Source organism: Pseudochaenichthys georgianus, chromosome 3, assembly GCF_902827115.2.
Source record: "Pseudochaenichthys georgianus chromosome 3, fPseGeo1.2, whole genome shotgun sequence".
In the NCBI taxonomy this organism is placed as follows: Eukaryota; Metazoa; Chordata; class Actinopteri; order Perciformes; family Channichthyidae; genus Pseudochaenichthys; species Pseudochaenichthys georgianus.
This window is the reverse complement of record NC_047505.1, coordinates 45,314,802-45,342,005: the sequence shown is the minus strand read 5'-3', so window position 1 is coordinate 45,342,005 and position 27,204 is coordinate 45,314,802. Positions and strand designations below refer to the sequence as shown.

The window sequence follows — 27,204 nt, the reverse complement described above, 5'->3', positions numbered from 1 at the left end:
TCATATGGCACAAATACTCCCTTTCCTTTTATATGACACACTTAACCAATAAACCATTTAATGCAGACATCGTATACTCAGATGACTGCACAGTAAAACAATGTTGTGTCAAGACAACATCAATAATGATGATCAATGAATGATGCAGATACCTGCATTGGAAATTCAAAGAGCAAGGCTCATGAAACAAGGAAATATCTTTGATGTTTTTATTCTTTTGAACATTGCACAACAGAAAAATAGAAAGTGTACATTTGTAAAATGCAGTTCATAATGCATACTCTTCTCTAAATAAGATGAGGCTTTCCCTTCAGCAGGTATGCAGCATGTACACAGTCAAAATACCTGCAGTACGCAATACACACATAAAAGAAAACACCGTCTGAACTTTTTTTGTAGTTTGTGATTAAGACTTCATCAGATAAATAAAATCCATCTGTGATTTTGGAAGAATGGTTCAGTTTTCTTACGACTAGTGATTTTTTTCCATCACCCACTGATAATTATGGTCTATATTCAATATCCCACAGATAATCATGGTCTTTAAATCAACCCCTCATCACAATTATACTTTGAACCCCCTGTAACCTTCTAATAATTACCACCCATTAGCTGGAATTGATGATCACTTTTATTTTTACAATGGATTTCTTTTTGATCTGAAATCTCTGTTGACAGTCTTCAAACCAAATGGCTCCATGTGCTAAGAAGAGATGATAATATCAAAGTGAAAGAGTGTAAAAACCAAAGTGGAATCCCTAATGATAAATACCTGACCAACATATCTGATTATGAAAAACAGCGTACCTTAAAGATGAAAAAAAAAATGCAACTGATGAGAACGCTCTGCCATCATAGAAATTCTGAAATTACATAATCAAAGATTTCCTCCAGAAAGTAAGATTCAAAAGTGTGGGAAAGACACTTTCATTTGAACAGTGAAAGACCGGTTTAAATGTAACAGCTCAGAGGAATATAAGGCAGAAAAACAGGTGTGTGTGTGCGCGTGATGAATCCTTGTTGATATTGGCAGTTTGTTGATAAAAGTGTCATTTTAAGGCTTCTACGTCATTGACTCAGTGATAACTTTCAGTAAAAAGCTGTAACCACAACAAAAATTACAATTCAAATGGAAATGTAACAAGCCCTCTGCCCCCTTTTTTGACACTGATTAAGGGGAATTCAAAAGATTAAAAAGCCCATTCAGTTGTTTAAAATAGTACCTTAACAGGTTATTGTGTAGCAAATATACACTTTTCTTCTTTTAACCAATATGGCTCAGTATTTCCTTAAATACCAAATATCTAGGGACTTGGAAATCCTTCACTGTGCCCTTCAACGTTATCAAGTCAGGCAGCTTTCTCGTGAGCGTTTCTGATTCCCAGCTCAGCATTTTCAAATATGCTGGTAATGAGTCCTTCTGAAAGGTTTATGTTGTTAGTGTTTTCCCATATCAAATGTATGTTCAATGTATTTGTCCCTGGGTCAATATGAGGAAATCACCCACAGCTATACTGTTCAATTCGCTGTCAAACTCGAGGGAAACAAATATAGTTTAGTTGACTTCAAACATTGATATCTCCTCCTGCCAAAACAGATTTTTCCCATTTGAACTGCATTTAAAACATTTAACAGCCCTCAGTCTTTTGTCATTTGAACTGCTGGAGACAAAACGTTACAGCTTTCCCAGCTGCTTGGATTGAGAAACACATTTTTAAGAAGAAAGACCTTAGGCTTCAAGCTGAGCAGAAGAAAGCACAGAACAGAGAAAGGTGGCTTGAAATAAATACATCAGTAGTTAAAAGAAGGAAGAAAATGTCATGACTCTTCTCTACAGTGGGTTAGAATACTTTAAACTAGACTTTGTCGCGGGTTAACAATGTCAGTATTGCATTTGGGGGAAATAATTGTCCTTCCTCACCAAATTATTGCAACAGCCATCAAGGCCAAGTATTTTGGTCCCTTTACTTGTGACTAAAAAAAAATATGGGTGTGGTGAATAAATACTTTAAACAAGTGCATTTGGGAGACAGCATGTACCTCAATCTTAACATTTCAAACCATTTAAATATTTTCCAGTTATTGTTATCATTGGAAACAAAAAAGTTAGCAGGTATTTTAAGAAGTTGTCATAAAACAAGCTAAGCAGATCCTTTCAGGTGAAAAGTATGAGCTACACACTGGCCTTATTTTAAAACATATCTTCAATTTAATACATCAATTGATAAAAAAGGGTCCAAGTTTGGCCAAAGGGTTAGATTTCTGCACTTGTTTCCTGGCAAATATCCTTTTTTAATTCAAATCAAGTTTGAATAAGTTGATGGTAATGCAGTATGGCTTTTAAATAGTCTTACTTTAAGATAATTGCCTGAAACATTAAAGGAATCTGCACTGGGAACGAGTAGAGTTATCTCACCACATTTACATAATCAGATGTGAAGGCCGAGATAAAAACGACTTCAAATATCCGTTTTTTTCACTAGGCTATTCAATCGTTATTCCAATTATGAATGAGGCAACTTTGATATAGTATTGAAAAAGTCAACAGTATATTGAAATATTTAAATTCATAAAATGGGAAATCTGCCTGGAGCAGTGTTTGACTTAATGTCAAAAAACAAAGTGAATAAGTTAAACTCATAATTTCCTACCTTTTAAATAATTCCATCAGAATGGCTTACACTGACACTGGTTTTAGCAAGGAGGTCAAAAACTATTAGGGAAGTTGTCTGTCATGCTTTAACAGAAGTGTTTCACTCTCCCTTGGACTTGTATCTTTTAAGTGATTTCATTAAGAGAAAGCAAATAGACTTTCAAAACAAAGAGAGAACTGCTACTGATTCATATCTTCGTTGCTCACAGCATGGTCCTTGATCCAAGCAGAGGCGGTGGATGTCGACGCTGCAGTTTCATCCAAAATCTTTAGTAAAACTCTCGGGTGAAATGCTTTTTTTAAAAACCTATGTTGTTAATGCAAAGCACGGGGTTCCACATTGAAGATAAATCATAAAAAATAGATCTAATGCTATGAAGAAGCCTGAGAGACTTCATAGTCTGCGATGAGCTGTTTGATGTAGGACAGTTTCTCATGGAGATATTCGCAGCGTTTCTTCTCTTCCCGGTAGCCTGGGAACTTCTATGGAGAGAGAAGAAAGTGTGAAAGAGTTCACATATTGATATTCCCTTGTTCTCAGAAAAAATAAACAGTTTCCCTTAAATCGAGTGATATCTGAGATTGAGGAATATTTTAACTGATGATAAAGAGGTGAAATTAATTGAAGCTAAGAACAGGATATTTAGTAACAATGTTGACAAAATTAGGGAGATGAAACAAAAACAACACCATAGCTTAAACCACTCGAATGTTCAACTTACCTTTCGATACTTGGAGTACTTTTCTAGTATTTGGTCTTCCATTATCTAAAATATACAAAGGAAGAAAATGATTATATAGTTTAATATTATTTAGCGGCATAATAAAATATTTGTGCATTTTTTGCATGCGTCTGGTTAAATGTGTGTACCTTATATTCTCGTGTGCCAGGGGGCAAGCTTTTGATCTTGGATCCTAGCTGAACAAACATGTGAGTAATGGTGGCGATCCGCGAGTGGAGGTCTTTGTATTCATCATACTCTGCACAGAAATCCTCCTGGTACCGCTCACGCTGCTCCAAAGTCATTATGGGGCCGTATGAGCTGCAAAAAGACAATTGCATTTATACATGTTGCAATTCAAAACTTATTTTGTGTAGTACATATTTCTGACACAAGATGGCAGCATTGTGATACTGATAATGATAAACATACAGGTGTATTCTATCCATTCTTTGTTGAATGTGTCAGTTATATATAAGACCAATACATTCACAACAAACAAGTAAAGTCTGTGTTATATGTTGTGTAACAAGACCAATTATTTTAAGTTGTGGGAGCTGTAAATAATTCCTCTTGCGGATGGTGAAAAAATAGCAAGAATACTGTTAAAAATAGAATGGATGTTAACACCCACTGTTTGTTTTGACCACATATTGTAACAGCCAGTGTCCTAAATGTATTAAAAATAAAACTATGCCACATCATAAAAGATGTTTACACTCACAGCACGTAATCTGGTTTCTCCTCAGAGGCCACAGCATTTGTGATGTCAGGATCTGGAATAAATGCAGAGGATAAAGAAAATAAATGAGCTTCATTTGAGTCAATACAGGCATCAATTACATGACACTTTGCCTTTGGCTGAATGTTAGGCAATGTGTTTTTGTTTTGCAAGACACAGCATGAGTGTGTGTGTCTCTGTATGTGCAGAGAGGCTGGTGGGTGTCAGGAGACATATCAGCTTAGAGACGCAAAGCGCAGCTCGGGCTGTTGTTGAGTCAATCAGCCGCACACCGAGGACTCAAGAGAACCAGCTTAGCAGAGCAAACACCGCTTATGCTTATGAGATCATTCTGTATAAATGCACCAGAGGGCTGTCAGACAAACGGTCGCTGAGTGGACCTCAGGAACTGAACCACTGGTCATCAGCTCAAAGTCCCTGTGGTTACCCTGATGTCTTATAGAGAAGGAAACACTGTTTGGAGGTGGGGTCACCCCCTTTCTGAGTTTTGAATGTCTACTCAAACCTGATGTAGCCGACCCGACCTGCCGGATTCCAGCCTGGTCAGACTTTATTATCACAAAGTTCCCTCAGGCTTGAATCAGATCGAGTTTAGTTTATTAGATCTCAGTGCTGCGTTTGACACTGTTGACCACAACATATTACTAGACCGACTGGAAAACTGGGTGGGACTTTCGGAAACAGTTCTAAATTGGTTTGAATCCTACTTAAAGGACAGAAACAACTTTGTTTCTATAGGTAAATACACATCTGAGTTGACAAATATGACATGTGGGGTACCTCAAGGCTCCATCTTGGGGCCTCTTCTCTTTAACGTCTACATGCTACCACTGGCTCAGATAATGAAGAACAACAAAATACCATAGCAATGCGGATGACACACAAATTTACATAACAATTTCACCAGGAGACTATGCTCCAATTCAAACACTGAGTAAGTGCATTGAACAAATCAGATAAAGGGGTAATGGTTTTTGGAGCCAAGGCATGACGTATAAAAGTTAGCGCTGAGCTTCAGTCTGCAATGTTCAAAACAACAGATAAAGCCAGAAATCTAGGTGTAGTCATGGACTCTGACCTGAGTTTCAACAGTCACATTAAAACAGTTACTAAATCAGCCTACTATCACCTAAAGAACATATCTAGGATTAAAAGACTAATGTCACAGCAGGATTTGGAAAAACTTGTCCATGCTTTTATCTTCAGTAGACTCGACTACTGCAATGGTGTCTTCACAGGTCTCACTAAAAAATCTATTAGAAAGCTGCAGCTGATTCAGAACGCCACTGCTCGAGTCCTCACTAACACTAAGAAAGTGGATCACATCACTCCAGTTCTGAAGTCTTTACACTGGCTTCCTGTGTGTCAAAGAATAGATTTCAAAATACTGCTGCTGGTTTATAAAGCTTTGAATGGTTTAGGCCCAAAATACATTTCTGACCTCCTGCTAAATTATGAACCATCCAGATCTCTCAGGTCTTCAGGGACTGGTCAGCTTTCTGTCCCCAGAGTCAGAACTAAACATGGTAAAGCAGCGTTCAGTTATTATGCTCCAAATATCTGGAACAAACTCCCAGAAACCTGCAGGTCCGCTGCAACTCTTGACTACTTTTAAATCCAGGCTGAAGACTTATCTTTTTGTCGCTGCTTTTAATTGAACTATTCATATCTTAGACTGCACTGTAACTTTTATCCATGTATTTTTTCTTTTAATGTTTATTTTATTATCTTTTCTTTTTAATGACTGATTTTAATTGCCATTTCCTTAATGTCGTTCATTTTTTGTAAAGCACTTTGAATTGCCTTGTGTTGAAAAGTGCTATATAAATAAACTTGCCTTGCCTTGCCTTTAGCCAACTTCCCGTTTTTTTATGGTTTATTTTATTAAATTGAATTCAGGCCTTATAGTCTGTGACCTTTTGGGGCTGTTCTGACCATCCTGTCAAAAATGTATATTACTACAATAAAGGTACTCTAGTTTGCCTTAACTTGTGATACATGTGAATACTATATTATTTATATTACATTATTGAATGAATTTTGCATTGGAAATGCAGGTTTTTAAATCAGTCTTGGGTCCACAATTACAGGTACAGGGTATGGTTGGGCTTAGACAGAAACTACGCAGGTGTATGTAGGTTCTACTGTATAGCACTACTGAATAATATAATAAAATGGATGTATTATTCAAATCTAATAAGAGCATTAAGGTGACATCTCCCAAATTCCTAGAGTTCGGACTCCATTATGGAATTCAAAACAGAAGAAATAAGAGTATCATGAAGTATTGAAAACGATGTGTTGGTCTCAGGATGGGATCAAACCGTGTAATAGAAATATCAGTCACAGGAAAGTTCTGCTTAAAAGATGGTCTTACTGTCAAGTTTGTCCGGGTTCTGCTTGAGATCAGGACTCGTCTCGAACCATTCGCTGCCCTTGTTTTCTTTTAACCTCTCCCGCTCCTTGTCTTTGTGCTTTTTAGATTTCTTCTTCTTGTGCTGGCTGTTGGCGGGCGGCTGGTGAGAGCAGTCGGAGTCGCCCTGTGGCGGCTGGCTGCTTACTTTGGGTCCCTGTTCCCTGCTCTCTGAGACCGGTGTGTCAGAGGTGCTAGATAGTTTGTGCATTAGAGGAAAGCCACTGTGGCCTCCTGGTAAGCCATTTTGGTTTCCAGTTTGGTTAGTTGTCCGTTGAAACTCAGTCTTTGTGTGGAAACTGGGGTTGAGGGAAGGAGCTGAAATGACGTGTCCTTGGTTGTTTAAGAGTCCGTTTACTGCAGGCTGCTGTTGTAACCTCTGGTCCACAAGTCTTTGTTTCTTAACAGCGAGGCTTTCCAGAGAGTCAGAAGGCACGGGACGTTTCTGGAGAAAGAGAGAACTCAACCTTAATATTTCCTAACAAAACCACAGAAACAACCTTAACTTAACTTTATGTGAAACAACAAACAAAATACCATTCAGGACATTCCCTTTAACTGACTATTTAATAAATATAAAATAATCAACATACATTTAAAACTTATTTCACACAAGGATGATAAATAAGCACCACGTTAAAAAGCAGATTAGTGACTCTCAACCATGTTTAAAGATGTTTTGGCCATTTACCACTGCAGGACTCTTTGCTGGGCTCTGATGTAGCGTTGTATCCTCGGAGGTCTTTGACACATTTGCTGGAAGATTCCTCGATGATTGGCTGATGTGTGGCTGCAACTTCCTGTTAAACGAAAGAAAGAGAGGGTTACCAATGTGGCATTTAAAAAGATGAACTCAAACTGGAAACTTAAAAGGTGCAGCGTGACAATGTAAGTTTGGTGTGCGATTGTTAATTATCACTTGTATAGCAATGTGCGAGACTGAGAGAAATGGAGGAAAGAGGAAAAGAGGACAGAATAGTGGTGGTGCTGCCTGCCTAGAGCGGAGAAGAAGATGGTTTGTATTTCCAATTACTATTTCTTTGACAGATATAACCCCCTTGACATACTGAAAAAGTGAAGAGCTACTTGAAGGCATCCCCAAATTATAAGAGTATAAGAGTAATAGGCTCTGCAATGTGAAGTCTATTTAATTATTGGTTTATTGTATTGATAATGAATAGTAATGCAATGTCCGTTTGGTTCAGCCTGTGACCCACCTGGCCAGCAGCCTGCTGATCAGCGGCCTCTCCTCCTCGCTGTATCCCGGCCAGGCCCTCTGCACATGTTTGTAGAAGTCCTCCCTCAGCAGGTAGCTGCTGTCCTTGGGGTTCACTCTGGCCACCTGAAAATACAATATACCCCATGATGCTTCTTTAAAATCATATTAATGCATTTCTCTGTCTTGTATATTTTAAACCTGTTTTATTCGGAGACATTTGATTGTTGTTCAAGACCTTGCCAGGTTCACACAATAAGATTTAGCCAGTGGCTGCTAGAGGAGATCTATGTAGTGTCAGTGGCAAATGTTCCCAGCTGGACCATGTATGCATCTCCCCCTCCTCCAGAAGCACTCTCTTAAAGTCTTCCCTTACTTTTTTTCTTACTTTTTTTTCCCTTTTCAATTATATGTATGGAAATATCTTTTGTATCTTGAGATACAGTAGCTTCGTCTCCATCGATATCATCTCTCTCATATGGTTATTACCGTCACCGCCAGAGGGGGGAGACAAAAGATTTGCCCTCAGATTTATGATAACAAATCTAAAATATAGTGATTCACATCAAAATACACTATACATTTTAAAAGGAAATATTGTAAATGTTATCAAACCATTCATCAAACTAAAATGCAATTATCACACTTAACTTAAATACTACATTGTTCCTATGCACTTAGGAACATAGCACATTAATTTATCCAAACCTTACAAATATACATCTCTTTAAAGATTTGTAATTCTTTGCTGCACGTCAAATTGCCCCTAATGCAACAACATGATTAACTGAAATAAAAGAGAGTTGACAACCAAAGCTTTCTTATATTAAATATAGTAATGTCTATTTTAAAATCTACACAATGTTATTTCTTTGTGAGATATAGCAGCATGATCTGGATGTGCTGAAAGTGGCACATCCCCATTCCTGAAGAGCAGAAACGCTTTATATGAGATTCTGCTCCCACCTGAGCGTCTCCGGCTTTAACCTCCCCTCTAATCTCCTCAGACTGACTTTCTCAGAGGACATCTATCTTTCTGGGGACTCCTGACAGAGCGGCCCGCCCCTCTGCAAACACAATCTCAGCAGAGAGACAATTACAGCATCGACCTAATTACACACATCCACGCACACAAAAACCACATGCATGCACAAACCTCAACAAGCGCAAGGGCAGTAAATACACAGACATGCACACTCAAACACACACAAGTGCTAGCAGTACAAACACACAAACTTAATTTAGGAATTGCTCAAAAATGTATACAGGAAAGTCACATAACGTAAACGTTTCTAAATTAGATCACACGTTCAATTAAAGCACAGCTGGCCACCGTTTTTTTCGGTATAGATTATATGTTTGCTAGCTGGAAAAAAACATCTACATTTTTTTATTTTCTTGGGTTGCATAAACATCTAAATCAGCATATGAAATTCAGCTTAAATGCAGCATTTTTGTGGTTTGTTTCGATTTAAAAGGGCGAGTTGAAATGCATTTTACAAGTATTTTCTTCTGCAATACTGTAGTGATTTTATAAGTCATACTCAAAGGCAGTGTGTGTATATATAGGGAGGCTGTGGCTCAGTGGATAGTGTGCTGGACTTCGAATCAGGGGATAGCAAGTTTGAGTCCCACTGTAGTCAGCAGGTCATTGTGTCCCTGGGCAAGACACTTCATCCCAAATTGCTCCTGTGGGGATTGTCCACAGTACTGAATGTGTGTAAGTCGCTTTGGATAAAAGCGTCTAACAAGTAACATGTAATGTAATATAGGTTTAATTTGCCCGGGTGCAAACACAAGCCAAAAGTGTCCTCAATGTTTTTTTAGATGTGTATGAGCCACTGTGTGCAAACCAATTAAGCATGCAATTAAGTGTTTGTACATGTATGTTCATACGCAGACATCGACGCATACATACACATTATTTGTCTGTTTACCTCGTCCAGTATGGCCCCCAGCTCGGCCTTGTCCTTGGGGTCGGCTTTTTCTCTCTCCAGCCACAGCAGCAGCTCCGGTTTTCTGTACGGTTTCAGAGCCAGGAGGTGGATGATGCGCTCCCTCAAGGGCTTCTGGGTCGGCGTGGCCGTACCGCCTATCCTCCGGTTGTTGGTGGAGTTCTTGAATAAACTGCTTTCTGATGTAGACAGAGGCCGCTTCTGGAACTTCACACATTTACCTAAACACACAAAAAGTAGACCAAGAGAGAATATGATTTAGGGATGAGTGATACTCAGTTAAACAGTGTATTTCTGTGTCTGTATTTGTGTCGCACTGCCAACAAACTCTACACAATGTAAGAACAAAAAACTTGTTGCTATGCATTTTACACCCAAAACAATTATTTGCATTTTAAGTCATAGGAAATATAATCCTAAGAATTTCCAAACATTTAGGGAGACTTTAACCAAAGCTCATTGGAACTGATTTGTAAGCTGAGAGCAGGGAGAATCTACAAAAGGTCCTTATTGAACTGTGTCATGCACGCTTTAAAAAATAAAGCCTTTCACATGTCATCAATGTAGTAGGTCAAACAAAAGCTGACCGAGAGTTAAAAGGCACCCACATTTAAAGACTCCAACCACAGCGTAAACTAGGACTGTACTCGTTTTGAGAAGTCATTTGTGTTGATTAAAAGTTTATATGAGCTTATAAACATTTAAATATTGCGTTCCTTCAGCATGGAAAAAGCATACATTGACTAAATAGATCATAATCGACCAAGACTCAAACAAATAACACGACTAATCGAATAAGGAGGGGAAGATATCTTACACCAGCTCAATGTGTACTTCTGTTGACTAATGGGCTAACATTCATTCAAATACTATCTTCTAACCTTTATCTCTAGCTCACATGTGCATGTTGGCCTGCAGCTATCTGTCTCCAGTTGTAAGCACCCTATCGATCATTGCTTACATCTCTGCTGCAGACAGACGGCAGTGAAAGCTATCTCTCTGTGCTAATCCCATTACAGGTTAATCTGCGCTTTGAAGGTCAGAGTGGGGCAGAGGTACAGGAAAAGAAGGCTTTCCTTTCAACCACAAAATGATGTCCTGCCATGTGATTATAACTCTATGCATGATCATTACTCTGCTACCAGCCATTCATCTTGATAGAAATACATAGAATTGTGTAATAATTATAGAGTGGGTTGTATGGCGTGTAGAGCTCCATAGGTTTTGGCATTCCTGATAATGTGCACTCTTTGAGCTCCGCCTGAGGCTAAAAGGAGATTTAGAGTGCATTACTTCCATGTTTCCCTTCCGGCATATATGTTGCCAAGTCATCCTCTTCTTAAAATTTGATGTTACAAAACCCTCACAGTTTAAATTAGGTCTGAACCTCCCTGAGTGTCCTCTTCCCAGGAGCTCCAGGACTGACACAAGGAGCAATATTGCATAACGACGGCAAAGGTTGGAGAAGACAAAAAAGAGAAAAGAGAAAAGAAAGTGGCTTGCTGGTTCATGCCTGTTCTAATAATAACATTTTAGGTACATATGATTAAGATCTAAGAAATCCCTTAAACACAAATGTACTAATCAAAGCTTGTAATATGTTTGCCAATAGCAATTAAACATGTCAAGCTTTTGGCACCACAATGTGTTTTTTAAGAAAATAAGGTAGTTACAGAACTAATATTTCATCTTTGTAAGCCAACTTTTAGAAACAACCCCATCACGTCTACAAATAACTACATGTTGCAATAGTTTAAACTGGAAGAACCTGGCTTTGAATCTTTGAATTGGCCATCTACTTCTGAAGTGATGGTTAAAAGACAGATGCTGCTTTTATTCGGCCAACAATGCTTTGAAAGACAGATGTAAGACACAATACTAAATAGAACCAAAGGTGCAATGTGTAGCCTACAATTGTGGCCTTATAAAAAATTAGCAATAGAATTTGAAGAAGTGGTTTGCAGTTCTGTCTAAGACGTTTATGTATCGTGTTACAGAGCTACTGAAATAAGCATGCTAACCAGCTAGCCCCGTCAAGTCAACCCCATTATGAGAGTGAGAAGGAATTAGGAGAGCTACCCTGAAGTACAGGATCTGTATACGTTTTGACAATTTGTTTATTAGAACAAATTCAAAATGGCAGACACAAAAAAATCAATGTGTTTCTTTTTCCTTCTGACCTTTACTTAGCTCTTAGCAGCTGTAGTAGCTCAAATTAAGCTAGCACAAAATCCCAGTTTTGGGAGTCGCTGCTAGTTCAAACAGTGTTATGTTCACAGGTTCTCAGAGTTACAGCACTTTGTTAAAATGTTGTGTTTTCTTGTTGTTAGTAGGTAGTTGGCATCTTTTTTTTCTATATACCTGAAAAGTAATAGAGGTGAAGTGCTTCTTGTAGCATGTGACCAAGCTTTTCACAAACTGACAACCAACAAAGTGGTAAAAAATACATAAGAGATGACTAGGCTTTCAGTCTAATTTGTATAACCTAAAACACAGCCTGCATGTCTGATTTGATTTCACATCAAAATAGGAATATATCTGGTTTTGAGTTTAAAGCAATGAATACAGCGATGTTTTTCTCATGTGAGGCAATTACTCCTATTACTTTTATTGGTGCTGTTATATTTATATTTTGTTTTTATATGCCATCACTGGTTCCACATTCAATTTGCTGGGTCCCTCTCCAAGCTGAAAGCTGCCTTTTCCACACGAAGCTCTGCAGATGTGTCATCCTGTGATCCTCCGTTTATGCTCCACAGTGACCTCTGCTCTATTCTCACTTGGATGTGTGGCTCCGGGTTTGATCTCGATGGCGGCGCGGCTCCAGCTGTCCTTCTCCACCTGAGACATCCTCTCACGGGTCATCTGGTAGGAGTCGTCCGTGGCGCACACTGTGATCTTGTCCTGGATGATGCCTTGACCTTCCAGCTGCTCTCGGCCGTCACTGCAAAACAAAAACACGGAGCCATTGAACCGCAGGGCTTTTTTTCCACTGGCTGTACGGTAAACAGGGTGAAAACATAGGCCTATAAGCCATCTTAGAGCAGCATACAAACAAGGAGTTCATGCACAATCAAGTGGCTTTGTGGTATAGGGTGGCTGAGACAGGGCTATGGTTACTGTATGTTATGTCATATGCTAGATATAGCTCTGCAGAGCGCTACATGTGAGAAAACCAGATATTCTGGTTCAAAGCAGGACCGAGGCCGAGGAAAGGCGCCAGGATGAGCTTGAATACTGCCAGTACACTTGGACAAAAGTAAAACAAGTTTAACACATGAAGCTGGGCTGCATTATTGCTGTAAATAAATCAAGGATTTACTGGGATGTCAAATTCTTTTTTTTCTTATTTAAAAGCTTTTTCTCCTATTTTCATTTTCTCAACCCAATTATATGAAAGAGTACTGATCATTTCTCCAGCTTCTCTGCTAAATACCCAAACACATGTGAGGGCAGAGAGGAGGATCCTGCCCTCACGCTGTTACGCTGTTTGTCTTGGCTCCAGCAGCTGACTGGAGTCAGAACGAGTTTGGAGTTCAGACCACAGTTAGCCCTTGGTTTCCCAGCATATCCACTCCATAAACAAGGCATCACAGGTCTCAGTAATGAGAGGGTCAGCCCAGAAATATACAGGAAATTACAGTTGCCCCATCCTGTGTACAGTCTCTCACGATATCCGCAGAGACGTGGGCACACACAGAGCTGAAAGACTGACGACTTAAGAAGAAGATCACCAGTATCGTCTGGGGTCACATATGGGTCACAACCAGTAGATCGGATATAACAAACAACACAGATAAATAATCTTCAGTTGGTTCTTTTTGAAAGAGAGTATTTTGCTTTGCTTATGTGGTAGAAACATTTCTCCCCGGAGTGTATATGGGGGAAAAAGGTTCAGGTGACATTTTCAGAAGAAATAAATGAAATAGGACTCAATTTGTGTTGGACTCTGTACCTTGTGACATATTGATGGATGCAGTCAAAGCTGGCTTGAGGTTGGTCTTTGCTGTCGCTGGATAAGTAGAAGGAGAAGACGCGAAGAGCAGAAGGCGACTCTGAAGTGGGAGCTGGGATCTTGATGTTCTACAGAGAAATAACAGCAGACAGTCAGATTTAACCGAAACATACAGGGAAATCAATAAAAGGGCAGATGATAGGCAAACTACTGTATAAACAACACACTCATTACCAGCACTTCCTGTTTTAAAAAGCTGTTATCTGTATATGTTTCCATGACTGAACAGAAGGAATATTTCATATCACAGTTATTTTAACTTGACAGTGTTTTCTTAGGAACTCTTGAGTGTGCTTCCATGATATCTTTCAACGGTTCTACTTATTGTTGGGAAAAGCAGAATTTCTGAGGCAAACTCCGCAGCCAAATGCAATGTCACCAACAACACATGGTTGCAATCAACATAAATCATCAATAACTTTTATTTGTGCAACTTAATAACCTTCTGCAAACGCCAGATTCTGGATGACGTATTTAAAAAAACACCCTAAAAAAAATAGTTGACCCTAAAATGACTGCTAGTATCTAGAACAGGCTGAATGCAACAAATAGGATACTCATTTTGAAATGTCTAAAGCCATGTCAGTAGTCATTGCATTGAAATGTAACTGTGCTCTTAGGAGGAGAAACACATGTAATGACCGTTTGCCCAAATTGATATATCTTGTGTTGTTAATCTTATATTCTGGACTGATGGTGGCACAAGAAGAAGGATCCTCTGGGGAGCATGGATGTGCTCCGTTCCTTTTATCTGACTCAGATTAAGGGATTTCCTGAGTGGAAATGTTGGTCTGATGGTAAAACAAAAAGGTCAGAGGTTCACCAAAAACATTAATATCCTTCAACCGAAAAATCTAAATACCGACAGAAAAATGTGCATCAAGACAGTTGTGTTGAGGAATTTGGACCTCGTGTATTTTAAAGAACGAGTCATCCCTCTTTTCTTTTTTTTGAAGATGAGTACTGTCTGCTAAATGCTCCTCAGAGTTTTGGGAGCGTATTGAATCCAGATGACATGTGAGTCAGAGTGCAATAAAAAACATGCACACAACCTTTTCTTTGTCATTTGGGAAAACTTTGGAGATAATGAGAACTTGCGAACACGTAGCGCAGCAGTTTAGTGGTGTGTGTGTGTGTGTGTGTGTGTGTGCGTGCGTGCATGCGTGCGTGCGTGCGTGTGTGTGTGTGTGACTAAAACACAAAGGATGAAGTGTTCAGAAATAGTCCAATTAAATTAAATATCATATATGCCTTGGGGTAACGCTATCGGCAATCCAACACTTGCACATCTTGTTTTTATCGCATCTGAAGCAGACTTGCATGTGTAAATTCCATGAGTAACACACACGCACACACAGATAGGCACAGACTTTGTGCCGCTCTGTAACTTTAAATAAATCTCCTTGGGTAAACAGTGTTTTTAAGAGTCCGCTCCACTGAGGCGTCCATGAGATCTCCTGGCAGACTCAGTGGAGCGCAGCAGAGCCAAGGCTGCAACCTCCAGGGCAGACAAATGCACACACGAACACACAGACATATAATAACAGATCGGGAAAAGAAAGGATACGAAGAAAAGAAAAAGTACAAATCCACACTGATTTGACCACTGAAAAAATATGTAATTGCACGTCTGAATTCGAAAAACTACACTCATTCACTGGGATATTCATTTAGCTTCATGGGAACTGTGAGAGTTATTCCACAGATGCTCTGCAGGAGTTGTATTATTTATGAAATGACTCTAGCTAGTCAGGAACTACAGTATATATAGTAAGTTAAATCTCAAAGTGAAACATCCCCGTCCCGAGATGATCCACACACTGTCATTATAAGTATCTTTTCAATGGCAACTGGATGTGGTGGTGAAGTCAGCAGTCTGTCAGCAATCCCATTCTTCATGCTGCAGGCAGCTGTGCCATCTTTTTGGGGGTCAGGGAAGCAGCTTTAAGTGTTAAATTATCACGGGGGATTTCCTCCACTTTCTCCTGTTTCCCTCTGCTCCCATATGATGCCAACATGCCCACATGTGTGTGTGTGCACGCGACACCAGCATCCATTATTTGAAATGTACTGTATAGTTTGCAGAGTGCAGATTTTCTAAGTTACATTAACCAAGGCTCAAGTGTTTTTCAAATCGGTGACTGACAAAAAAAGTGTTCTCAATCAACACATGCATTGTATAACATGCAGTAAGTTCCAGTGAAGCTGGCGTTACATTTTATTTGGGTATATATATTCCTATAATGGCGTATACTCTACTTTATCCCAACCAGTGCTTCAGTAACAGTTAAGTAACAATGACTTTTAAAGCAGAAAATCTTAATTTCATGAGTCGTCGTCCATTGATTAGTTGCGTAATCAATCGACTCAAAAAGAATCTCAAATAATATTTGGACATTTTAAACCGGATAATCGAATAAGCAATCATCGGTTGCAACCCCAATATGAAAAAACGGTTAAATGAAAGTTGGCTAATGTGAGAAAACACAACTTTAATCACCACAAAACTGGCTGTTTGTCATTACCGCACATGCATTTTTGAAAGTACAGAATGTTTGTTTTTACAGTATGCAGGTGAACATCCCACAAGCAATTACATTTGTTTTAAAGAGACTTTGGTTTGCCAAATGATGGAAATCATCACTCGAATGTATTTTCTATAAATTCCATTTCTGCTGTTTTTAGAAGCTGGTTAACTAAATCATAACTAATACATTAGTGCTGATGATTTAACGCCACTCCACAGAGTGGTGCTTTGCTTCTGTGCCATCTTTAAAAGTCACATCAGATGTGTGCTCTATTCTCTTATCAGCCCGCTGCACATGTCTCCACACGCAGGCTTTCATCACAGGAATGCATACTACCAACGGCAGAGCTGTTAGCACTGAGAGATTTAAAGCGGCTTGTTTGTAGCGTGTTTGACATTACTTATGTTTCAGTGAGTTTATTTTGGGATTATCGAACGTTTGCCTGCCTATAAATAAAGCCTGTAATACTGGATCACTTGTTTGTGAGAGACGAAAGGGAGAACACTTTGTGATCACATTGAAAGCTCACCAGAGGGATAATTTCTTCTCATCATGAGACAGTTTTATCTCAAGATTATAAAAGTACTTAATGACCACTTAGCCATTGCTACAGTAATAAAGTTCAAATCCTTTTCATGTCAACAACCAATGTGGGGATACAAATAAAGATGGCCGATATATATACAAATGTCACAGTGTAATTTCTTGCTTATCTTTGTCAGTCCAAGCCATTCTACACCTAGAATCGGTTTTAGTGTCTTCCTCCTCTGATTGTGAAACTGTTCATAAGTTGTGAAAGCAGAGAAACAGCTGCCAGCGCCTTATAAACCAAAAGGTCAGTTCTGTAGAAACTGAGGTTTGAGATAATGCTTAAATGATTCTATAAATAAATAATAGTTTCGGCTGATCCATCAACAACCACATTCATAATGGGTCTTAGTAAAGATAATTATCTCCACAATGTTACCAGGTACAGCATGAGGCCGCGATCACAAACATGCTTTGGCAACACGTGTCGGGCAGAGCCGTGCCCAACTGGGCGATCGAATGCGTGGGGAAAAAATAGACGCAAGCAGAACTCGAGCTCCCGTCTTTGCAAAACATCTTAAATAGGCCAAACAAAGTATGCATGTTTTAATTCCTTCATAAAGAAAAATGCCGAACTGCACACATTCTTATTTCATTTTAAATGACATTTTCATGGTTTTAAACTTTGAAAAACAGTCAAACTGACATAAAAGTTGGCATGATAATCTTATTGCAGCCCGGTCTCACATCCATAACCAAAGGTGATCGAATCTCAGGAGGCACAGGGTGAAGGCGGAGGTCGGTTTCAATTTGGTTGATGTACTCTATCAGGAACGTGCAAATGAAATAAAAGGTTCACTGTCCACTTTGCTGCTCATGAGGATTACTCGAAGCGGACCAGACAGACGTTTAAAGGCTGGTTTGAATTCCACTTCCAGTAAAATGCAACTTTCACATCCTGGGAGGTGTTGGGACAGAGTAATATGGGACATGCGCCATTTTACAGAAAGGTACTATGAGACCCAATCTATAAAACACAAGAACGCAACGACGTTCTGTTGAATCTGGAGCCAACTATTTAAGGGTCAAAGAGCTGCAGATGGAAAGCACTTCTAGGTGAGAATGAAATGTTTGAACTGAGATCTTATGCATCATGTATGTATGTGTGTTATCTGTTCACTCCATTGTGCCGTGCGCTGTCACAGGACTCCAGATGTTGCAAAAGCGCAGTCATGCGTCACGCCCAGGAGCTCTGGCTGCCATTTATCCAGTGGTGACTGCTCAACTCGTATGACCTTGGTGGGCAGACTTGAAGACCGCCCCCCCCCCCCCCACCCCCACCCCTCGCAGAGCATACTACAACAAGCTTTCTGATTCCCAGGCGCTGGGGCCCGCACTGAAGTCTGGTGCATTCTCTGGAGAGGCACACATGGCAATTCAAACACAGAGAGGCGCTCTTCACAAAGGACGTGGCACTTAAAAGAATTCAACTGACCATGAATAATGAAATATGTATTGTCTTCCTTTCAAGTGAACATATTCAGGGAACTTGCTTCTGATCTTTGTGATTCTTGAATAAACAATACGAACACTGTGAGCGACAGGAATACAAAGTGTAAAATCAACTTTCTAATGATAAGGAATTTGAAGTCAATACTACACTGCACTTGGGAGTGACCTCTGACCTCAGTAATGCTCAGTGACCCCAAGAGACCAAAAGGTGGAAAAAGAGAAGCGATTTTCAAGATAATGCATTATATTAACCAAACTATGACCCTGTTGCAGATTAATTTGACAAATTCACTAGAAACGCTCGTCTTATCCATTCACCTGCCTGTCAGTCTCCACATGGGACCATGCGTGCAGGACAGGGATGTCAATCAATCAAACACACTCCTGTTCCGAGGCCTAATCAGCCTCTTTAAGGTAAAGCTGAAGTGTGTGTACACCATCCTCAGGAAAAAGAAGCAAATCAAAACCAAACAAAATCATACTTCCTTGACGAATCGGCTTCAATTTCCGTGTGCAGGGTTCACTGGGATGTCACTTTTTAAGCTTGTATCTCTCGCTCTATACTGACTGAACTGAACAAGACGCTGCCCCAATTTCACACATGCATGAATCAGCGCACATTCATTACCTCAGGCCAGCAACATTTACGGTCATGATCTGTCCATATTAATCCTGTTGGAAAACGGGAATATGAAATGTAAACTTTTCACCCCTCCAGCGTACGCAAGAGAAAGTAGCAGCAGCAGCATTTGAAGGTAACACCTGCCGTTCTGAAAGTGCATAAACCTGAAATACGTTGATATTTGTAATTGTGCGTTTACATGTAATTATTCAACTGCGTGCCAGCATGGAAGAGTGTATCTGTGGATTTCCAAAAATCACAGAAATGGAGAAATATTTGAAGGCACTGAAGAGACAACATAGATGGTGGTTTCATTTTCCTCATGAAGGCTGTGGGGTAAACAATAGCTCAGTCAGTCTTTGGCGTTAATCCAATGTTTGCATCTGCCTTGGTGCTAAACATGCCACAATCATTTGAAAAACTGACAATGATTTCATTGGTTAACTGTTAACTGGGTAATGGTTGGCTTTCATTTAGAAAAACCTGCTTAATCTGTTTACTTTAATCAAAGTACTGCCTTAATTTGGTTTAAATCTAATTATAGGTCTGATGTTAACACACTAAGTGAAAGCAGGCAAATTACACTCAACAGTAAGTCCGTAGAATAAGCCTGAAAACAATCAGCCTTAGCCTGCTGGGACTACATATGACTTTCTGCCGTCTTTATTCACAAGTCTCCTCCATTGACCTGCATCAGGTTTAAAATGTCCAACTACTTACAAAGTAACACAGGAAACCCCAGTGTCTTTTCTGAGAAGTAAATCTGCAGCTTAAGTTTTGACGCAGTTAAAGTAATGACTGTCAGTGTGAGCGGCGACAGTATCTCAATGAGTCATAGATGTCTCCACGTGTCGGAGCCGCAGGACGGATCATTTTCCTGGCTTTATCTAACTATAATGTCGATTGAACAAAAACTGTGAGAGACTGCTTGTCGGCGCACAGGGCTTATGTTTCCTGCTAGCTTTTGGTTGAATGTGGGGTCTGGGTGTAGATCTCATTCAGCCTATTGTTTCCACATCCTCTGCAGTCTGAGTAATGGCCTTCTGAAAACAGGCCGTCTTTTGTTCTGGCCTCCTCGGCTCCAGAGTGGGATGCCATGGCACTGCTTCCCCTTTCTGGTTGATAGGAGGAGAGGGAGGAGGTGCAGGAGGGAGTGAAACCTGTCGCCACCGCCGCCGCTATCTGTTATCAGCAGGAGGCAAGTCACTCTGATGCATGTGTGTGTGTGTGTGTGTGTGTGTGTGTTAATCCAGCGTGAGCAAAGAGAGGCTCAACTCCAGCTCTTCTCACCAGGGTGTAATCAGCATTACTGCCACTCAGAAGGCTGAGGAGGGAAGAGGGCCAAAGTCCACACACACACACACACACACACACACACACACACACACACACACACACACACACACACACACACACACACACACACACACACACACACACACACACACACACACACACACACACACACACACACACACACACACACACACACACACACCACACACACACACACACACACACACACACACACACACACACACACACACACACACACACACACACACCACTACTTCTCATCATCTCATCACAAACAAAAGAGACGAATCGTTCCCAGGGCCACAAGTTGACACATGCCATTTAAGAAGAGCCCCCTCCACAATGGAGCACAGCGATACGAAACACAATGTGCGTCTGTGTCTCCGGCACCAGCGGAGAAACAAGGGAGGGCAGCGGAGCAGGAGAAGGACATACAAAGAGAGAAACTAGAGGTTTTTATGCATGTATTTATGATCCCGCAGTCAGTGCTTGGAGCTACGCAGTGTCTCCTCTTTAACTGAGCCACATGCTGGCACTGTGTGATTAATGCGGCTGCCTTTAGTGAGAGACAGTGCATGTAATCAAGCCCCAGCCTGTAATCGCCTTCCATTGCTTTTCATTTGCAGCTTTTCAAAAAGGGACAGAGCTGCTGCCAGAGCTGCATGCTTCAGTATTTGGAAGGAGGAGGGAGGATATGAAGGGTGCTGTGCCATAAGCATCCCCCTGAGGTTTCCCCCTCCAATGCCAGGAACGGTACGTCTCTGGCAGGTGCCTCGGGGCCGAACTGTCAGCTTCAACAAATTGTGGGTCACCGTGTCTGACAAAAGCCCCTTCTATCCTCCTCCCCAGCTAGGTGGGTTCCTCTATAGGCAGCTATGTTTTCACACATGCAGGGCCATACCAAGACATACGTGTGATAGGGGGGGACAAGTGCCCTTTTATGCCTCATTAGCTCACGGTGTGGACTTTCACATGAGGGATTTAGACGGGACACGAGCCAAGATGTGCTCCATATCTCCAAGCTGCTTAATCGGACAGAGTGCACATTTTTCTAGAGCTGCTGCTGGATCTCACAGGGCCGCTTGTCTTCCACTTTCACACACACACGTTTGCTAAATAAATATGTAATCTGACCGGTGCACAAGGTTTATATTCTCTGGATTTTTATGAAAGTAGAAAGCTTTAACCACAGTTTAAAACATCCTAATCCCTCAGCAATTTGCCTTTTTGTTGGCAAAGTCTGCTTAACAGGATATGAGAGAAAACAACACACATTTATAACAAGAGACTTACAACAGCATACTGAAGAGATTGCCTAAATGAATTGAAAGCATGCTTACATTCTTAATTGTCCTACATTTAATAATTGTTTAAGTATTATGTCAAAAGAGATTTTATGAGTATCTAAAGACAGATTTAACAGAGCTTTATATGGTAGTCATGTACGTTTCTATACTAATAACTTTGATTATTCAGCTTCTACAAGTTGTAACATTAGTGTTTCCCATGTGTAACAAATTATAATAAAGTCTAGATTTCAAACATGTCATGGGTAAAGATGACTAAACGTTTATGCTGGAACAAATGCCCTGCGCTCTGTTATAGTCTCCACTCCATTAGTTCCACAGCAGGGACGTTTCTATCATGTTGGGCACAAACAACCCCTGAGGGCAGGCCATAACACATCTGGGCTGACTGTACTCCATTCAAAATAGGATCCAAATAGGGTGACAACACACAGCCTGCATTCCCCTGCTCTTTGTTATTTAAATCAGAGGAGAAAACACACAATCACAGGGGGACTCTGGGGATCTCAGCAACAGGCAGCATAAACACAGACGGAAAAACCGACACTCAAATACACGGATATACTCGTAGAAAAGAAAGCGCCAGAAATGCTCTCTCTCTCTCTCTCTCTCTCTCTCTCTCTCTCTCTCTCTCTCTCTCTCTCTCTCTCTCTCTCTCTCTCTCTCTCTCTCTCTCTCTCTCTCTCTCTCTCTCTCTCTCTCTCTCTCTCTCGTCTCTCTCTCTCTCTCTCTCTCTCTCTCTCTCTCTCTCTCTCTCTCTCTCTCTCTCTCTCTCTCTCTCTCTCTCTCTCTCCTCTCTCTCTCTCTCTCTCTCTCTCTCTCTCTCACACACCACACACACACGGATACTCAGAGGGTCCTCAAGGGATCCACCCTGGTCCGGTCAGGCTAAAGACACAATGAGCAGAGGGGGCAGGACAGGAAAAAGGGAGGTGGGTGGGACATGAATAAATCATGCCTTTAGGCCACACAGGGCACAGCATAAACACACACACACACACACACACAAAACAACCAGCCACACCCACCTGATGGCAGAAAATGCATGCATGTGTCACACACACCACTCAGCATCTAAGTTGTGCTCTTTCCCTTTCTTTTCACACACAGAGAAAAAGTGGGACTCCAGCCTGGGAATTAGACAGGAAAATGAGCGGGGCAGAAAGTTACACAGCTATTACTGCGGCGCTACACTTACACAAACACACATTCATGAATGTCTGAGTCAGGCAGACGGGGAAAGCTAATGCTAACTGAAGTCATGCTGTAATCAGGCGCATCATGGCTCCTGTAATTAACTCTAAACATTCATGTGGCTAATAACTCTAGCTCTCAGTGATACAGACAGGCAGCAGTGTGAACATCTGAGCAATCCCTCAGCCATTAGGATGACAGCCGAGGTGCCAGTTGGCTACGACATGATAGATTATCCCCATACTCATCCAAATATGCTTAAAATTACACTAAAACATATGTTAATAATATGTGGGTTTGCATATATTATAATATAACGATAACTCACATTTTGTTTAGGAAAAGTTATTTTTGGTAACATGGTAATAGTAAAATAGTAAAAGAATAGTAAACAAATAGTAAAAGTCCCCTGTATAAATTGAAGACAACTAAAATAAAACAATAAAACATCAATATTGTGCCGTCTGTTCACAGACAGCACGATATATCTTATAGGTCAAGTGCTCTATTGTTTCACTTCTGAGCTAAGCTACTCTTGTGAGGATAAGTATCTCAATGGTGGAAATCAACTTGTTGGGGTTGTCTTTATCCATATAGTCCTCTCCAGTATCCATCCATGTTTTGATAAAGTATTTAATAAAGTAATGTGCTACATTTGATCTCAAAAGACTGCATTCTTGTTAAAAACTACCATACAATGTAATCTGTTTAATGTCTTAATCTATTATCCAATCCAGGTGGCATTTCACTTTTGTAGGGAGCCAATAAACCATCAAGTAGACTTTATTAATGTGTGATTTAAAAACACTTTCTTTGACAGGTACATTAGTTTCCCTGATCAAATGGGACTGACTCCACTAACAAAGCTTATAAAGTGTTATGGTTCACCACAGACTCCGCCCCTCAGTTTAGTGTGTGCGCTGTGAAGCTGTGGATTGGATTTCCAGCTTTTCTTCAATTTAATGCAACACATATTCCTGTTTAGGCTTTGCACTTTGGATCAACGGAGCCAGATAAACAAAGCAGCAGCTGACCATCTGACCTCCAACCTCCAACAATTGACCTGGAGTAGAGCACTGCTACTAAGTGTGTGCAGGAGCCAGTTTGGAGACTTAACAGAAACGACCTACATACATTGCATATTGTATACACACTACTATATGCATATAATCGGAGTACAATCTGAACAATGGGACCTGCATTGCCTTTAACACAGTGTCTGCAATATCCAATACCATCAATACTTGTTCTGCAATCTGAGTATTTGCATGTAAACTATTAATTAATAATGGTGTTTTTGAGAATCAATACAGTATCAGAAAACACAATATAACTATTCTCAAGTCTATCCATTTTTTCTCACGATCCTAAAAAGATTTCCGATTTCGTGCAACACAAAAGTTTCAAATGTAGCAGCTCCTGTACCACACCTTCACCTACAGGTTTAATCCACTCTGTTAACCACACAACCCCCATGCAAAGCTCACCAGCTCTCAGTTGCATGACAGGAAGGGGGTTGCAACTCTTTTCAACTAGCCCATGCAATTAAAATTGACTGAGAGAGTCAAGTATTCCCCAAGGACACAGCTGCCTCTGACTATAGTCAAAACACCCATAGTGCAGGCTACACACTGTAGATTATGATTTAGCTTCAAGGACAGAAGTGATTTATGAGTGCTCAACATCGTTTACAGGGAAAACACACTCCCACATGTAAAGTGTGTTTTACTAAATGAGAAAAAGGTACATAAAGGTAATCCCTGTCATGGTTTTATGGTAAACGTCTCCACTGACCGCAGAGATTAGACTCTTAGTGTGCACACTTCTCCCTCCCTCCAATCATTTTCCCAGCGACGCTCACTGACCTAACAAAGCCTCTCACAGTCAGCAGGCTGACCCAGTAACCTGCATGCCTCCTATCTGCTGGAGACGAGCGGCTATAAGCTCCCACTGCTGCAGTATGCTGGGACGTGTGAGTCAACAGCACTCTTGTGACGAACAAAGCTTCTTTGAGTTTGTAGAACTTTTAGGAATTATGAGTTTAAAAATAAGATTTACTACATTGCACATACAAGAGCCCAACAAGGGACAAGAGTTTATAATTAGAAGCAGCTATAAAACTCTCAGTGTCAGGCTCTGAATTGGAACTGTGTTAAGTCGTACAGCCCTGTAATAACAAATCATTTCAAATTTGATGTCACGGTGACATGTTGCCTTCCTAACAAAACCATACTTGAACAACTGGGCCTTTGTGTATGCAGATGAATATCACTTGTAATAAAAAGTACACTTTTATCTGCATGTCTTTATGGCTAAATTAGATTTTACAACATGACACTTACTCTGCACAATGAGCTAAACTTGTAAAAAAAACAGTCACAAACTTACCCCTTGGTTTCCTTTGAAGCAAATTGATGGTTCGCTTGGTAAAGATCCCTGTTGTGAGAGAAAACAGACGCATTTATGGAGACATTGTTGCACACATTCAGCTCAGTGATCTAAATGAGGCCAGTAAACACAATTATGCTGTTATTTGTTTACATAAAAAGTCAAAGTTACACATTCAACGATGCCTGTGTGCTGTTAACGGTCTCCACTGGAGCTAATTATGAGCCTAGCATTCGCTACTTGTCAATTAATAAGTTGGCAGACTGCAGGAAGGTTTCCCAGCAAACAGCTGACGGGCTCCTCGTTCCCGACAACGTTACTCACCGATGTAGCCAATTAATTCAGAGGTAAACTAGTTTGAGTGACACTCATTATCTTAATTACTAAAAAAAAACACATATAAAAAAACGATATAAAAGTAATTTAACTATATGCGCAAGTGAACACATTTTAAAGGCACACAAACTGAGGCGACAACTTTATCGAGAGTGCATCTCCAAACACACACAGACACACATACACAGACAGACACAATGAAAAGCTACCTTGAGGTTTTGGAAAGCCTCCAGCGCCCTGAGAGCCGTGTCCGTGAGCTTGACATGGTAAAGCGACCTGTTTGGGCTGTTTTTGTTATTTTTTCCACAGGAGAGCCCGTAGTGGTGCTCCTGCCTGAGCGAAGCCATCGCTGGCTTTTCTCTCCGCAATTAAAGCTGCTTTCCTCTCGGCTCAACTCTCCCCTGACGTCACGCGGGGGGCGGGACCTCCACATGAGACGTATTCCTGCTCAGAGTACGTATTCAGATACTTGAGTTTAAAGTAACAATACATGATTTTCAACATACGTCATTGCAAGTAAACGTCCTGAATTCAAAATCAAAAAAGTAATCATTGTGCAGAAAAAGAATGACTTTATGTGTGTAATTATATTCATAGATGTGAAATGTCTAGATAATATTGTTGCATAAGGTAGCATTTTACTTTTGTAGTCAAAGTTCTGATTTACTTTTTATTAGAATATTTGAATAATTTGACTCCTTTGTGATTTAAAGAGTTAGTCCAATTGTTACATTTTTGGGGATGCATCTTGTTATAAGTAGCTAATGCTTTTTAGTCAATGTAGTGTAGTAAAATGACATCATTTCCCTTTTAAATGTAGTGGAGTAAAAGTGTATTGTAGCATTAAATGGAGATACTCAAGTTAAGTACAAGTACCTACTTGAGTAAATCTACCTAGTTAATTTCCACCTCTGTTCCTATAGTACAAAGCCTCATCTAGAGAATTAATTCATTCAAAGAAGACAAATATTACCTCCGGACAATATATTGTTCTTGTTCTTTATGTAAATCCTGTACAACCATTTGAACATGTTGCACATTTCTGCTCCACACTACCTCTTTTTAAATCTGCACAGCTCTCCACTTTGAATATAATATTTGTCATATTTTATTTTTACTGTACTCAGTCTCTTACATATTCATATTGTGTGTACATGTATTGTCGTTTTACAATAGTCTTTAAAATAGCATTTTAGAAGTCAAATGTTTTTGCTCCTCTCCTTAAAAAATAAAAGTATTCTTCTTTCTTCGTCTTTGTATGCACCATTTACACCAAACCAAATTCCTCGTATGTGTAACCCTATTCAACCCTGTCTCCTAAAAATTACGTTCCCACAGAACTAAACTGCATTCTCAATTACGTTTAGCTAGAAACGTATTTACTCCCACGTTACGTTTGTTATGAACGTATCTCAAATACGTTTATTTTCTACATATCTTCTAGAAACATGTTTTCTCCCAGGTTACGTTCCTTATGAACATATCTGAAATACGTTTATTTTCTACATATCTTTGCCATTTATTGTCTTGCTTATAATAATGATAATAGTCATTTATAAATATCATTTTAGAGCACACCTTTGAAATCGACAATCGGGCTCGATATATGGTTAAATTAAAATCAATAGGCGAGGCTGTAATTTCGCCAGCTGTTACTCTCATGTGCGAGGCAGAACATAATAGTTTTAACATGCCAAAAAGCTGCTGTGTCGTTCATTGCACCTCAAACATTAAAACAAATCCAGAGTTACGTGTT

The 27,204-nt window shown here is 40.1% G+C and overlaps 1 protein-coding gene across 1 annotated transcript; it reads right to left on the bottom strand.

The window, feature by feature from the left end:
* Positions 1 to 195: 195 nt before the first annotated feature.
* LOC117440274 (RNA polymerase II elongation factor ELL2-like) lies at positions 196 to 25,865 on the bottom strand. The gene is made up of 12 exons (XM_034076580.2): positions 25,658 to 25,865; positions 25,113 to 25,160; positions 13,657 to 13,784; positions 12,482 to 12,645; positions 9,684 to 9,922; positions 7,748 to 7,872; positions 7,222 to 7,330; positions 6,495 to 6,975; positions 4,100 to 4,151; positions 3,525 to 3,696; positions 3,376 to 3,420; positions 196 to 3,136 (listed from the first exon to the last, which is right to left on the bottom strand). The coding sequence occupies exons 1-12, from the start codon at positions 25,793 to 25,795 to the stop codon at positions 3,026 to 3,028; spliced, it is 1,812 nt and encodes a 603-aa protein (XP_033932471.1). The 5' UTR covers positions 25,796 to 25,865; the 3' UTR covers positions 196 to 3,025.
* Between the last annotated feature and the right edge of the window lie 1,339 nt (positions 25,866 to 27,204).